This window comes from Chinchilla lanigera, unplaced genomic scaffold (assembly GCF_000276665.1).
Source record: "Chinchilla lanigera isolate Chin_1 unplaced genomic scaffold, ChiLan1.0 scaffold00012, whole genome shotgun sequence".
Classification (NCBI taxonomy): domain Eukaryota; kingdom Metazoa; phylum Chordata; class Mammalia; order Rodentia; family Chinchillidae; genus Chinchilla; species Chinchilla lanigera.
The window spans coordinates 21,420,214-21,437,239 of record NW_004955413.1 but is presented as its reverse complement, the minus strand read 5'-3'; the positions used below and the strand labels follow the sequence as shown (position 1 = coordinate 21,437,239).

At 39.5% G+C, this 17,026-nt stretch overlaps 1 protein-coding gene across 1 annotated transcript in view; it reads left to right on the top strand.

Annotated features, from left to right (window-relative positions):
- Nucleotides 1-17,026, top strand: part of Itpr2 (inositol 1,4,5-trisphosphate receptor, type 2) — a gene marked incomplete in the record, with an annotated part of 429,938 nt that overhangs the window by 282,371 nt on the left and 130,541 nt on the right. The window contains 5 exon segments of the mRNA XM_013511399.1: nt 5,268-5,376; nt 5,839-6,026; nt 12,149-12,332; nt 13,034-13,290; nt 15,750-15,950. Coding sequence (XP_013366853.1) covers nt 5,268-5,376; nt 5,839-6,026; nt 12,149-12,332; nt 13,034-13,290; nt 15,750-15,950 — 939 coding nt within the window.

Below are 17,026 nucleotides of genomic sequence, written 5' to 3'. Positions count from 1 at the left end.
TATTAGTAGTGTATTTTTCCAAAGGGATGGCAACAAATGTGGAATCAATATGTCAGCTATCATGCCTTTGAACTCTTTGCTATCTTAAGGCTATTAATTGCCATTAAAGCAGTGCTGAGCTTCCTCAAAAATAAAAGAAAACCTTTAGTCCTTTCTCAGATTAATAGATTTTTAGTATCCTTTCTATCCATGAAAGACAGTAATTTGAATTGCTTAAGTTTTGATACGTTGGACGCACTTAACAGGGAGTGACCAGGAAGAAAACAGTCTTCCCAGATATTCACAATCTGTCAGCAGGGCTTCTCTGGCTACAAAAGATGCCTTTTTATGGAGATATTTTGTTGTAATTTCAGCAAGTGGTTGTTAGTTATCTTGGCTACATGACACTGAGCACATCTGGGATGTGTTCACATGAAGACATTGGCTGAAAGCAGTGCCTTGTGGCCTGGAATTGACTCTGGTACTGAAAAGACTGTGTGGGCATTCCTTCTCATTTGGCTTAATTCGGCAAAGACACCTTCCATGGAGGATCCAGTCAGGAATTCATTTTGGAGCTGCAGGACCAGTACAGAAGTCAGACTTCTCACTTGTGGTAGGATGCTTTTCCAAGTGACTTGACATGCTTTTAGTTCTTCCCCAAATTTCTGCCATGACTGTGACAGCTCTGAGACAATCGTTTACAACCATGGCAGCCAAATTTCTGGTAAGGGTTCTATAGTTACTTTATGTGAGTTAAAGTAATTTGGGGAAATGATTTGTGTCTAAGCATCCATGATGTAACTCATCACACTCTAGTGAGTGAGGGCCACTTAGAATGTCCCGTGGAGAGCTCTGACATAGGACTTGCCTTCACCTCTTAAGTCAGAACCTGATAAATGACAACAGTTACTGTTAAAGTCAGTTATTTTGAACTTGTGGTGTCACAGCATTGAAGTTGTCCATTCTTTTTTTTTTTGTCTTTTTGAGACAGGGTCCCACTGTCTCAAACTGTCTCACAGCAGTTCAGGCTGGCCTTGAGCTCACTTTGTAGCCCAGGCTTGGACTCACAACGATCCTCCTGCCTCAGCCTTCTGAGTGCTGGGATTACAGGTGTACACCACCATGCCCAGCATGTTGTCCATTCTTAAAGGGGATGAATTTTCTGTTCTTAAAGAGGATGACTAAAATACATTAAAATCTTGTTCCCATCTATACCTAGTCTTCATTTACTTTTAGCACCACAATTTGTCTTAACTGGAAACTAGAGTTTGAGCCAAGATAGAATCTTTTCCACTTTCATTGCAATCATATAGTGACATTTTATATAGTGACATATACATTTTATATAGTGACATATACACACGCTTTGGGTTGATACTGCCAAATTAGCTCACAAATATGCAATTTCAAGGGCTGATTAATAGTGTAAAAATTAGGTATTTTCAGGCAGTTTATCACTTACCATTGTTGCCATTTTCTTAGTTTGTTGGAAGTTTCATTTTCTTGGGAAGGTTAGGCATAAAGTGGGAAAATGTGGGCAAATCACAAAGCTGTAAGCTATTCCATATCTGGATAATATTAATACCCATAGGGAAAGGCTCAACTATACACAACTTCTGTAGCACTTAGTATGTGCTGGAAACTCTTCCAAATATTTTATGCAATTTTAACTAATCATGGACCCTATGAGAGTAGGTACTGACATTATTTCATTTGACAACTGAGGGAATGAGACCCACAGGGCTGAGCTAACTTGCGTGAGCTCTCCCAGTTAGTAAATAGTGTAGAGGGGGCTTGAACTTGGGCAGTTTGGCTCCAGAGCCCAGAACAGGTATATAAGGAGTCCGCTATAAAAGTCCGCTCCCTTTCCCATGATACCGCCTGCACTGTGCATTTGGAAAATATTCCCATTAAGCTGAAATTGGATTAGAAGAGTGTTATTTGTGTGACTTTTCTGTCTAGCAGCCTGATAAACATTTGCGATTTTATCTGTCTGAGGGCATTTAAAATATTGTTAAATATGGTGATTATTTTAGTTTAGGGTGACATAGTTCTACTCTATTATTGGTTTTAAACAGTTTGTTCTTCTGGCAATATAAAGGATTTTTTTTAAAACAAAGGTGAAAATGTGGATTTTTTTTTTTTTTTTAAACAAAATGGTGTTTGGGTTGGATGCTTAGAGTAGTGTGATTAAGAGGCGTGGGTCAAAGATCTTGCAGAGAGTGAAAAGGGAGCGGGGTCCTGCGGATCTGGCCCCTCTCAGGACAGGTTCTCTCCCACACACTGACAAGGACATGTGTGATTTCAACAAAAGAGGCCTGGGTGTTCATGTTTGCCTCCTTCATCCCCTGCAGACGCCCCTGTCTGCCTTGCAAGCTTAGGGAGAATTGTGTGTGAGAATGTAAGACCCAGCATTACTTGCGCAAACTGAACTGTCCTTCAAAGAAAATTGGTGCTTCGGTTCATATGAATTCACGTTTTTCTCCCTAAGTTATAACATCAACCCAATAGTTTATGAGTCTAAAAATTCCTTCACAGCCATCTCTTTAGCTATGATGAGATACACAGGAAAAGCCCACTTGACACCAGAGAAATACTTTCTTTTGTGTTTCCTTTTGGACCCACCACCCTTTTGCCAGATGGAGCTAATTCAACTGTGAAGACTTTCCCTTAAAAAGGAAGTAATGACTGTTTTCATTTTTCTTATCCTCTAGGTGCCTTACGTAGGTTTTATAAGGGAGAGCAGATTTATATTTAGTGGTAGAATAAGCTGTAATACCTCACTATTTCTTCCAAGACTTGTCATCACCTTTACTTACTACAGTACTACTTGAAATGGTCTTGAAGAAAACATGAAATAAGAAGCAAAGATAAATGTCTCCATTCTAAGAATTAAAGTAACAATAAGTAAAAGTCACTATAAAGATAAGCAACTGGAGACACTGAGGGCCTATTAAAATCCTTGGCACTATAACATTTAGAGCTTACTTGTTACTCACGAACCATGTATCAGATAGATCTGTTGGGACATTGTGGGTTAGGACATACGCCACATAAAGCCTCCTCAGAGCCTGTTGCTTCCCCTTCTGTGCTTCCCTAGCACCCAGCGTATGTCTCTGTGTCTGACTTCATCTCATGGTAAACTCTGACGGATGGGTTATATCCTGTGCTCTTAGGCTAATGCCTGACACAATAGGTACCTAATGAATACTCACAGAATGGAGAGAGAAGATAAGACCTGTCCGTAAATAAGATAGAAGAAAACCATTTCAGACAGAGAAAATGATGTGAGCAGAGAAAGACTTAGACATTTCGGCTGAGAAATGCTCCCATAGTTCAATTTGGTTAAAGTAGAAAACTCTGAAAGCACTCTAGATACGACAGTTGCTAAGGAGGGATTTCACAAGATGGGGTGAGGGGTAGTAGAAGATTCCTTAGGTTTGGTGCCTAAGTGACCAGAACGATTAGAATCTCACTAAACTAAACTGAAATTGAGAGGAAAACCTATTCAGGAGGCAGGGAGCATTCCACTGTGAAAAATTGAGTTTGAGGTGCCAGTAGAACCTCAAGACGGAGATAAGGATGTCTAAATAGAAACAGAATCCGAGGCTCAGGAGAGCGAGGTCAGGGCTGGAGGACACACAGCTGGCGGTCAGATCTGAGGAAGCAGTTGTGCAATGGAGGATTAGATGAAAACTGCAGATGGAGAAAGGAAGGGTGGGGAGGGAGCACAGCAAAATAACCGAGACCTTTGGAATTTGAGAAAGGCTGAGGGAAGCATGGGATGGAGAAGGGGGTGATGAGGGCCATGTGTCTCAGCACTAGGGAAGGGCCCTGAGGGGGTGGTGTAGAAAGACGTGGGGAAGAGGCCCGGATTTCAAAATCAGGAGTCCAGTAAGGGCTTCCTCAACCACCTGGTAGCCGATGGCTCTGCTGCGGGTCACATAAGCTCTCAGGCCACGGTTTCCTCACCTGCAAGAGGGCGTAGCGCCTAGGAGTTGTGTTGACTTGAATAGTTTACACAGTATTCCTCAAACCGTACTTTTTAGTCATTCTTTTCATTTTGTTACTCGTGGGTAAAAGGGAAGATTTGGCATTATCATCTATGTTTCTCATGTAAATGCAAGCAACTACATTGCAGACTGTATTCTCGGGAAAATATCCTATAATCAGGACAAGGTTGAAGACTTAGGAACTTTTTTTCATGCATGTTTTATAAAGTAATATACTATCTTTTGTCCACTGTCTTGTGAATAACGCTTCTTGGAGTTTGGATAGAATTCACTGTGCTTTACCAAGCTAATTTTTTGAAGACCTTTGGTGTCCTCAGCAACTTTTCAACTCACTTACCTAACATCCTCTAACTGAGGTTTTGCTTTTCAATTCTTAGGGTGTTTTTTATTTTGTGTTTTCTTTAGGTACTACTGATATTCTACCAACACTGTTACCTCCAACTTTTATGACATTTCTGATTTGTTCTAGTGCATTCAGTTAAAAATACTGAATTTTTTTGTTTCTGAGAGAGGGAAACATTTCTTTTAAAAGTTGTCCTTGCTTTATTGACTAGTGGTTTTTTCCAGATCATTTTTTTTATTAGTGTATGTGTGTAGGAGATAATGTTTACCTCTGTTGTTGGGAGTTGGTACCTGTATATAACACATTGTAATTCCATTTTTCATCCTCTTTCCTTGACCCCATCCATCTTTTGATTCCCCCCAAAACAAACTTATTTTTAAAACCACTTTATTGAGGTAGGACTGACAGTCAAAGAGTGGTATATATGTAATGTATACAACTTGTTGAGGGTCACACCCATCACACCTTCACCACAGTGTATGCTGTGAACAGATGTATCGCTTCCAGAAATAATGCGAAGTGAAATAATTGCGACACAGAAGGATAAATACCATATGGTTCCTCTTCTGTGAGGAACCCAAACTAGAAATAATTTAAAGAGCAAAATAAAAGATGTGGTAGGAGACAGGGGAGTAGATTTTGTGGAGATGCGGAAAAGACCTGGAGAGGAAAAGACGGGAGGGTGGAAGGGAGGAAGGGAAAGGGAGAATGATCAGGCTAGGATATGTATAGGAGGAGTGTGACTATTACGTATCGCAAAGATACACCAACAACTGAAACAGAACAAAAGAATATTATTGGGTATAGAATCATATTTTCCATGTCTTGGCATCAGCCAATAAAATGCATATTAAGTAGCACTTCAGTACTCTGGCTTATACAGTATTAGAAAAAGACGGAACAACTAACACCTTTCTTGTTCTTTTTATTAGGGTAGCACATTAAGAAAAATCCTCCTGAACCGATACTTTAAAGGTGATTACGGAGTTGGTATGAATGGGCATCTGTCAGGAACCTACTCCAAAACCACACAGGGGGGAGGTAAGACTGCAGTTTTCCCTGCGTTTAAGGGTTCTCATGCCATGTAATATTTTACTTAAGTGACTACTATAAAATATTTATTGAAGAAGCATTATTATAAACCTTTGTATAATTTGGCATTTTTTAAACAACAGATTTGAACGTATAATTGATTTTGCCTGTAACTTTGGAAAAAAACAGTTAAACTTAATGATAGTTTCTTGGTGCATAAATTAAGGACAAAACATAAAGCTGATATTCTTTTTCTAAAATATTTGTTAAGAAAAAACACTTACAGGTGTTGGATATTTAATGAAAATTTCATGTTTATGGGTTTTTAATGTTTTCTACTCAGGCTCTCTCATATTTGACTTTGTAGGAAAAATATCTCAATAAATATTTTATGGTTTAAGAATTAGAAAATATTCTATGCCCATAACGCCTGTCACTGAGGCTTATTTAACTTATTTTTCCTAACCACAGGGAGCTTTTCCGGACCAGATTCCGATAAGATGGGGACCTCACTTTCTGACATCCAGTGCCTGTTAGATAAAGAGGGTGCCTCGGAACTTGTCATCAGCGTTATAGTGAACACCAAAAATGACAGGATATTTTCAGAAGGCATCTTCCTCGGCATTGCCTTGCTTGAAGGAGGAAATACACAGACACAGGTGCCTGGTTATCAGCCGTGGGCATTACCTTTATTATTTGTATTTCTTATTGACTTATCATAGAAACCAAGGCAAAGTAACGTTTTTATTTTAGCCTCTCATTACTGTTGCAAAAAAGGAGGATCGGTGCGTCGAATTCCCTTATACATTCATTTGATTTGCTGTGGAGGTCGCAGGCCTTCGTAGATGTTGCCAAAAAGCAGAGCATTTTTAGAAACACCCTCCTGGACTTTCTTGAGGAGTCTCACCCATCCCAGGGAGTGATACGCTCACCTGCACCCAGGGGCTCTGACACCGCCGTTTCCGGAAAGTGCACATTTCCCTTTGAAGCTCCTGCCAGGTTGCCCATGGACAGCTTCACACCCAAAGGCGCAGCATGTTGCAAAGCCCGAGAGCTAGGAATGCTTCCCAGAGACACGCATCTCCTCTGGCTTCGCTGCTTGGTAACCTGATCTTCCCAGATGTGCCAGGGTCAGGGAAGGGAACGATATGATTACAGCTAATTAGAAATTCTACAGTCCACTGTCCCCACTCGTGGCCAGCAGAAGCCACACCTAATTCAAAACTGATACATTTTTGCTTTAACTGGCCCCCCAATACATTGAAAAGCAGGACACTTCTCTGTGTGACACATCTAACAGCTGTGGCTTTGGGAAAAAAGGCTTCAGAAATGACAAATGGCGCAATGACAAACAAGAGCAAATGAAACAAAACAAAAATAAAACTTCCAAACAATGCTACTTGTTAGTGGGAAAAAGAAGGGTTGAGAATTCTCATGGTGCTAAAGCTGCAGCACACATTCCTTGGGGGAAAGGTGGAGAAGGATGGAGGGATGTCAGTGGGTGTCCTTAGAAACTGTCTTGTCTTCTCCAACTGGATATTCAGTTGGGACTTTCTAAAGAAATTGGGCAATTGCATAACGTTCGTTGTAGCCTTCCTCAGAGGGAGAGAGAAGGGTTTTTTAACATCTTTAGAAGCAATCTTTAGAGTTACAGCACTTTCTAGATTCCTGTGTGTGGGTCCCGGAGGGTCATCACGTAGGATGCATTCTTCATCCTCCATCTGTATTTGCACATACTCATGTCCTTGTACTGCTGCAGAATAAGCCAGGTCTGGTCAACAACAGTGTGCTCCACTTCAAAATTCCTGGCAAGTCATTCCTTAGATCCTTCACAGCCCAAAAAAATCTTTCAGTCCTAGCCTGTCACTGTCTCTGTCTCTGTCTCTCTTTTCTTTCATTTTCCCTTGCCTTCCTTCTCTTAACCCGCTTCCTTCCCTTTATGCCCGTTTTTATTGTGGTACTGAGTTTTGAATTTAGGGCCTCAGGCGTGCTGTGCAAGTGCTCTACCACTTAGCTGTATCTTATTTTTTTATTTTGAGAGAGGGTCTTGCTAAACTGCCAAAACTGACCTCCAACTTGTGATCTTCCTGCCTCAGCCTACCAAAGGGCTAAGATTACACACATGTGCCACCAGGCCTGCCTTTTACCTGCCACTTCTGTGGGGCTTTTGTTAATGGTAACTTTTTCTTTTTCAAAATGTTTCTGCCTACTTCTTGGGACACCATTTTCTCTTTGGACCTCCTCCAGTTTCTTCTTAGCCTCCTGTGAAGGTTGCTCTTCTTCCAGTTACTCTTAGATCCTGACATGCCCCAAGTTTCTTTGTACTCTTCCTTGTTATTTTAGTTGTTCCCAGCTCTGTGAATCAGGTTTCCTGTTGTTGGAACACAACACCGAACACCCACATTTTAAAGAAGGGAAGGTTTAGTTTGGCTTGGGTTTCTGGGTATTGGTTCATGATTGACTGGCTCCAAGACAGAAACATGGCTGAAGAGCATGGCAGAATGAAGAATCCTAGCTCATGGCGGCTGGAAAGCGCAGCAGTGGAGCAGCACCAGAAAGAAAAGTGTAAGAGACCAGACATAGACCCTAAGGCCACACCTCCATGGCCCACCCAGAAACACCTAGAAGTGTGCTCCACTAGTCCCCTGGCCAGATTCCAAAACCTATCAGTTTGACACAATCAAGCTTAGTTATCACACCAGCTTAATCTTGTTCACTTGGAAATTTTTACCTTCCACTCTGTGCTGATCATACTCAACTCACTCACTGAAGTCCAAGAGGCTCCATTCAGCTGTCTTCCAGTAATCTTTAGTGGAGTATTCTACCGGTACCTTAAACTCAACATGTGTCAAAGGGAACGTACGGATGTTCTCCATATATCCCTTCCTCCCTTTGTACCCCAGAGACTGGCACTGCGTCTGTCTAGTTGTCTGACCAGAAACTGCTCACCCTTATCCCTTCCTGGACATTCTATTGATGAGCAGCCTCTGTGGTTCTACTCTTTTAGTATCTCAACCTCACATCTCCACAGCCAAAATAATCCAACTTCGCTCTCTTAGTCCATCTCTTCCCTCCTCCTTCTCCTGTATATCAGCTACACTAAACTCTTTGTAGTTCCTCAGATATATTGTTATTCTTGCTTTCTGCTCTTTGAATATTCAGCTCAATGGACTTCTTCTCAAGAAAGCCTTTTCTGACCCCGCTGGGCAGAATTGACTGCTAGATGCTGCATGCCCCTGATGTAACCTGTGGACATCTTTAGTAGCATTTCTACAGTACCTGTTCATGTGTGCTTCATGGAACTCTGTCTAGTAAATTGCAAATCTTTAAGGGCTGAGACACCTTTGCCCTGTATGCCTGGCCCCATGTATGGCTTTATGTAGGAGTTCGATATCTAGGGGTTTAGGAGTGATTGTTATCTATAATAGAACAGTTCTAATCAAAGTGTGCCTCCTTCACAAAGTCTACCTGGTTGGGACATTTGGCACCTGCTCCCTTTTCTGAGCTCCTGTAGCACTTGTTTTTAATTGTCACTTGTCACTTTGCCTGTCATGCTTTGTTTTGTTATTTGCATTGCATCCTGCTCCTTCAATTAAATTTGAACTTCCTTAACGTAGTGAATCATGGCCTGTTCTCTATATCTACCATCCTTTATTGCCAGTCAACAAGTATTTGTTGATAAAACAGCATGAAATTATATTCATGTATAACATTCCTCATATCAGCTGGGGTATGACAATCGCATTTACCAGTCTCCCCTTTTCAGGTTCCTTCTTAGGTACCTCACTTTCTCACCCAAATGTCAGCTGTGTGCTGCTGGCTCTAAGAGTCTAGTTGAGATCAGCCTGAATCTTATTCCTTGTGCTGTAGCCAACTAAGATATGTCTCTCAAAGATCCTCCCAATCCCCCGGAAGTTTTGCTTTCTCACTGTCTCCTTAGCCACTAACCTCATGCTTTTCAGTTCATGGGTTGTCACACAGTCCTGCTGTATTATACTAAGGTCTGGGCCAGAGCACCAGACCTTCCCGACCGTGAGTTAATTTATTTATTTACTATACTTTATTCAAGATCAGTCAGTGAAGGAGGACAGAAGAGGAACTTACATTATAATTTCGAACACCAATAATAACAATAAGACAAATAAAGCATACTGTGTACCTGGCACCCTTCTTAGTGACTTGTATATGCTAACTTGGCTCACCCTCAAAGAGCCTGAGAGTAAACATATATTATCCTACCTTAACCAAAAAGCCAGGCCAGACCCAAGCTCACAAAGGAATTTAGAGAATAGAGTCTGTTTGAAGCCAAGCAATCTGACCCTAGGTTCTGTACTCTGGCTATAGTGAACATCTCCTTTGTAGAAATAACCGTCTCTCTCTTCAGCGATGGAAGGTGTCACTGTCTGATTCACCATGTACCATGCCTTTGTCCTTCTCTGAATCCCTAGTTCATTGCTTCCCTTCCCTTCTCAGACCTTTGCATTTCCAGTCTGTCTCTTCCTCTTTGGGGCCAAATCTTTCCTCTGTTACAGATGTGTTTATCTATTTCTTTCAGCTCCTAAAAAGAAGCTTAGTGTTTCCCCCTTACATTCTATACAGCTCCATAGGTCACTTCCCAAGCAAAAACCAGACCTGAAGAGAAGTCCATATGCTGTCTGTTGAGATTATATAATTATCTCTGACACCTACTTTTAGTCTTCATTAAACTCATGTTTTTCATTATTGTAGAGCCCTGATTTTAAAGGTGTCTTGTATATAAATAATCAGTTATTTTGAGCTTACATCATTCTTTCATAGATGTGGTGGTTTAGAGCATGAAAAGCTAGATTTAAATCCCCGTTCTGTCACTTACTAGTTAGGTGATGTTCAACAAGACACTCCTCACGGTGAATCTCATTTTGTTACTCTATCAAATGACAATGAGAAATCTATTCATTGCTGTCTGGACTGAAAGTATCCATAGTGTGACCGGTGTGAAAGATCTCCATAAACTGTAAAACTTTGTTTTAGCGGAGCCCGAACATTTGCCGTAACTTCCTCACTCTGTGTGGGAAGCTCTTTCTACCTGCTAACCATATTATGCTAAAAATACTGAGGCTTATGCCTTCGTGTCAGCTTGCTCTTTGGGACCGTAAAAGTCTATGCATGCTGCACTTACCCTTTACATCAACAGAACCAGCTTGACTCTTCTGCTGTGGTTGCTATGGTTACTGTGACTTTTGACCTGCTTCTTTGAGGGATTGCTAGCTTTCTGCCTAGGAATGTCCCCTTGTAGGTGTGAAGCTAACATTTCAGGCTTCATAATATCAATGTGTACATACACATATACATATATTATAATATATATTACAAATATATACATTATATCACGCAGGAAAAGGCAGGACAGGTATCACTTCAAGACCTGATACCATTGGAGTCTCACCTACAAATGCCAAGACCTGTGGTTTGTGGTTCCAGACATCCTTGTAGTAAAGCATGTCTGTAAGGACCAAATACCCCCAAAAATATCCAATTAGATTTTCTTATTTTGGAATATGACTGGTTCTACTTGATCAGAAAATCACTGATCAAGTGATTTTTTTCTTTTTTTTTTTTCTGTTTTCTTTACATTGATTCTCATTTAGCTTGTATTAATCTCATCTATCACCATAGTTATAAGATTATTATCTTTATTAACTTGTTACTATGTTTCTCTTTTTTTTTTTTTGTCTTCTTGAGGCAGGGTCTCTCTGTGCAGTTCAGGGGACCTTGAGCTCACTTTGTAGCCCAGGCTGGCCTCGATCTCGCAACGATCCTCCTGCCTCAGCCTCATGAGTGCTGGGATTACAGACATGCACCACCATGCCTGGCTGTTTCTCTTACTTTTGTCATGTCTGTCTCATAAGTTTTTAAATAAGTTATAGTTCCCCCACCCACTTGCAATTCTGTCTTCTCTGGAGGTCGCCATCTTTCCTGTCTCCTACTTCTCTTTCTGGATGTTTCCATATGGCTCTAAGCAGACAGCGATTAGGGTGAACATTCCCAAGTTCAGTCCACGTCTGACTAAGATATACCTTGTCATGCAAAACCCTGTCTAGATTGTTATTCACTGTAACGGAGGATGTATTTTAAGTTGGATCTTCTTAGACCCCATGCAAAGCAATGCAGCTAATGAAGTACCGGAAGAACTTAATGCCTATTTGTCAGTGGGTTCTCATGAGTGAGGTTGTCATGGTAACGCATTCTAAATTAAAGGTACTATAATTTAGATAAAGAAAAAGATAAATCTGTAACTTACCATAAACTCATATTTATGCAGGGTAATTATTGGGTTAGTGGCTGCTTTTTACTTTAGATTGCAGGCTCATGAGGGCAGAGAGTGTCGGTTCCTTTTTCTTTTTGTTCTATCCCTAGCATGCGCACAGGGCTTGGCACTTAGTAAGCACTCAATAAATATGACTTGAATCGCTGCATGACTTTATAATAATACAAACATCAAAAACTCCTTCCATAGTTCTTACAGTGTCCTTGTAATTTTTGACAAATATAGAATCAGCAAGGGTACATGAAATAACATATGAAAATATGTTGGATTTTAGTGGGAACTGCGAAGTAAATACTTGCTATTATTAGTATATGTTCAATAATACAAGAGACTGAAAGGCTGTCAACTTATGAAGTAATAATGGGTGGCGCACTAAATGAGAGCTTTTATCCATAATGGTTAGTTTATTTCAAGCATAAAAACACTATTTTTCTCCCCTTGGATATTGATACCTTAAAATATGTTTTCTTGCAGTATTCTTTCTACCAGCAATTGCATGAACAAAAAAAGTCAGAAAAATTCTTCAAAGTTCTCTATGATCGAATGAAGGTTGCTCAGAAAGAGATAAGATCAACAGTGACAGTTAATACCATAGATTTAGGGAGCAAAAAAAGGGAGGATGACAATGAATTGATGACATCTGGTCCACGAATGAGAGGTAAAGATTTATTTGTATATTTGGGAGAACGGAGTGAGAAGAAAAAAGCACACAGTCTTTAAGTGTCCCTTATGCTTGTCATGTCTCCTACTGGTTTAATTATCCCACTTCCATGCATGAATAGTTCTGGTCGTGAGCTTGACCCTAACACCTCCCTGCAGGAGCAAACTTAAATGAGGCTTAATCAGTGCAGAGTCACCAGTGACATGAAGAAATGTTTTCCTCCATTGTACCGTGCATGGCAAAGAACGACCTCCTAGAACCTTTTAAGTGACCATGGAAATTGAACTGTAGGAACAGAATTCATGGCACTAAACTCCAACCAAAGATGCTTGGCGTTTGTAATGACAAAATTATTGGCATATTAAATATAAATCATAAAGATGTTAGCGCATTAAAATTGTTACATTTTTCCCACCTTGTGTATGTGAACTCATGGATGTGTGTGTACACATGTGAGTGTCTTTCTGACACATAAATCGAAGGATCCTAAAAGTGCTTAAGCGCTGAGATCTTTTCTGATGTCCCCCTGCAAATGTTAACTTTTTGTTGCCGCTTCAAATCCCTGTTGGGAAATTGTTATATCTCTTCTGGTGATTTTTAATGCAATTGCTAGAGAATTTGGGTCCCTGTTTGTCTTTTTTTTCTCTTTAATTAGCAAAGAGAAATTCAGAATTACAAGGGTGCTGCTTTATTTTCAGTAAGAGATTCCACACTACATTTAAAAGAGGGAATGAAAGGGCAATTAACAGAGGCTTCCACAGTAACGTCCAAAGCATACTGTGTGTACAGAAGGGAGATGGACCCAGAAATAGACATTATGTGCACAGGACCGGAAGCAGGAAACGCTGAGGAAAAGTCTGCAGAGGAAGTCACAATGAGTCCTGCAATTGCTATCATGCAGCCGATCCTGAGATTTCTTCAGTTACTGTGTGAGAATCACAACCGGGAGCTGCAGGTATTTGTTCTGATCTGTGTTAAAGCTGTGAGTACAGCCTGTGGTTATAAGTAATTAAATTCAAATAAAACCAACAAGTAGTTTTGGAGGGAGAATCAATAAAAGCAGAGGTGCTCTTCTGAAATGAAAGAGCACATTTTTATTAGTGAAGAAAAATGGGAGGAGATTTCTTTTATGCTTGGGAACAACTTAGACTCACACAATAACATTCTATGGATCTACAACTCAGATATTTGTAACTGCGTTGGTCATCTCCACCTGGTATTTTGGTATTTGTTGAGGACAATAAAATTTGTGTCATCTGTATTTCTTCATGGTTTTACAGACTTCAGGGCCTTCTGTCATTTCCAAACCATTCATATTTCTTCAGGAAGGAGACCGAGCGTATTTTATTTCTTCTTAGAAACACGGTTAGCACAGAAAAGAATTTTTTTTTACAACTGTGAATGTTGTTACCTTTGTAAACAAATATAGTCCATGTGTTAATATCATCTTTCCTACATTTTCCCTATCAGGTAGATAAACTTAGGAGTGCCTAAAAATTTTGACTTTTTTTTTTTTTTTTCATTATTTGTACACATTGCTTATGTCATCTTGGCAAAGCTACATGAAAGGTAAAACCCTTGATTGGCCTGACTGAAAGTGAATATGCTTAAGCTGAAGACCATCAGTAAAACTTACCTCCCATCACACCAAGTCAGCCATAACAGATGGCTTAGCTGGTGAAAGATGTGATTAACGAATCACAGTGAGGGGCTGGGGATTTAGCTCAGCAGCACAGTGCCTGCCTGGCAAGTGCAAGGTCTTGAGTTCGATTCCCAGTACCAGAAAAACAAACAAACAAACAAACAAACAAACAAACAAAAAATCACAGTGAAACTGGCTGAATTGTCTGCAGTTAACCCTGGGATCTGCCTGGGTGCATCCTCCTACCCTGAGTTTTCACCATAGGCAGCAAATACTTTCTGTTCTGAATTAGAGGACAACAGAGTATGAGGTTGTATTCTCAGCAAGGGTCTGAAGTGCAGGGGTTCCAAATTGGTAGGAGATTGTAAGTTCATATGTATAGGACTAAATGAGACATTCGGGAGTTAAAGATGTCAGAAGCCATACGCTTGTGTACTATCCTGCCACAACTTGCGGAGAACTTCCACAGTGTGGTTGGCAGGCAGAGTCCACAATCTTTCTTCCAGAGGAAGGAGACAGTGTATGTCTGCATGCTAGTCCTAACCCATGCAGTCTATTAATGTAGGAAGAAGATGGATAGATTATACAATGCTATATAATTATATACACAGTTATATAGCATTTGATTGAACATAGAAGTAGGGGATCAAACTATGTGGAAAATGCTACTTTTAAAATACTTTTAATAAGAATAAATGGCTGAAAAAATTCAGATTAAGAAATTAAATTATAAATAAAATTAACAAAAGCAGGTAATACCTTAGAGTAAGAAATAAAATCCTCCCTCCCAGCTTATCCTTTCACCAGGCTTATTTTCCCCAAAGAAAGTCATTATCAACAGGTTGTGTTTCATACTAGAAAATTTTGTGTGCATATTAACACATGGATAGATTCATGTAAATATTCCATTTTCATTTAGTTTCACTTATCACTAAATTATTTTTTTTTATTTTAAAGATAAAAGGAGGGAAACATTAACAGACATACAACATTTTACAACATATCACAAGCACAATACAGACAATACAGAGTTACAAACAAAGTGGTAGGGAATTAACAATGGTGGTTGTATTACATATTGATATCTTCAAAGTGATCACTAAATTACTTATTATGAAATAATGCTTAGCATGTATATTGAAGCTACATCATTTTTACAGCTTCGCCATATTCCAATGTTTGGGTATACTATTATTTATTAAACTAGTCACATAACTTTAGGTCTCTTAAAGTTGCCAATTTTTGATGTAACAAGGGGTGTGCAGGAAACATCTTTTTGTAGCCATGTACAGAGATTTAGAACAATTTTTTGAAAGTGGAACTGTGTATTTACTGGCAATATTGATTATTGCATCCATGTTGTCTTCTATAATGGTTGAATCACTTAAAATCCACACATAGAGCTATACTATTTATAAGGGACAATTTACTTGAAAATTTGATGACTTCTTTTCCCAATGAATTGCTTTTTTACTTTGCCTTTTTTCTTCCCTTTTTCATACTTAGTATTTTTGTCTTATCTGTCTAGTTTTAAAATTATGACACTGAAAAATATTTGTTATAAGCTCTACTGATGAAAACAAATACTTGAGCTTAAACCAAAGCCCCCTAAACCTCAGAGACATTTAATAACTATAAAACTTTCTTATAAAGAGCAATTCCATTCCACACTGCTGATCTTTTTGGATTAGAAAAACACACATAGGGAACTGAAAAGTTATCACAATTATTATTTTTTTTAACCCCTCAGACATATTTTCTTTTGCCCTTAGAACTTCTTGAGGAATCAAAACAACAAAACAAATTACAACCTCGTGTGCGAGACCCTTCAGTTTTTGGATTGCATTTGTGGGAGCACAACAGGTGGCTTGGGTCTGCTGGGCCTCTACATCAACGAGAAGAATGTAGCTCTGGTCAACCAGACCCTGGAGAGCTTGACGGAATACTGCCAGGGTCCGTGCCATGAAAATCAGGTAACCGTGAAAGCTGTTCTTCATGTGAAAGTAACCATGACTCCCAGAACAGAGGACCAAGCAAGGGAAAGAGCTAACCTTTGCCAGGCATTTTTACTTAACTAACACAACATACAAGACTAAATTATAGACTAGTAAATACTATGCCATCTTTTTATTTAATTTCATCCTACATGAAAATTCCCATGGAAATGTTCAAGATAAAAATCAGAGTTACTGAAGTAAGGGCAGATACGTTTCTTAAGCACTATTCATTGGTAGTGAATCTTTCCAGGGGTTGTAGAATAAACTTCCTTCAGCTCTTTGGCTCCACTGCAGAGGGTGGGGTATATTATCTCTTTTATGCTCACAGTAAGCCTATGAAGTAGTCATGATTGCTCCTGTTTTGCTGATGAATAGCTTCTGACTCAGAGCTAAAGTGACTTTCCAGTATCTCAGAGTACCAGAACCAGTCGATTACAGAGCCATTCTTAAAACTCAGGACTTTTGACTCTTGAGTGTAAGTGGAGTGTCCTTTTGTCTGTATCATTTGGAGATGAAGACACCAAGTTCAGTTCTGTTCTGCAGAATGATTGTCTGATTCCAATTTTTGGCTATCAAGGACATAGTGGGAGAAGACAGAACAGTTAGGTCAGTAAAGAAGCCATCCTCATGTTTTAAAATTCACCACCCAGCTTCCACACAAGCATTATGAAGCTACTGTCACAAGCAGGGGTCCACCTTGGAAAAAAGAGGTTTCAAATAGCAAACATTTCTGCCTATAAATTTTATTTTATTTTAATTTTTAAATTTTTTTGCCTATAAATTTTAAAGAAACCATTGAGGCCAAACATCAGTAGTTGACCTGGACAGGAACTGTGAACTGTTTTGCTCTTGCAAGCTATGTAGGTACACACACATAGTACCCATGTGTGCAGACACATATGTATGAACAGGTACATACATGTATTCATACATATGTAGGTACATAAAATGAAAACATGACTATTACTGACATGAATAATCAGTTATGAAGGCATTGTTTCCTTTTCTGTAATGTACATATGTCACACTAAAAGAGTATGTGGACTTTTCCC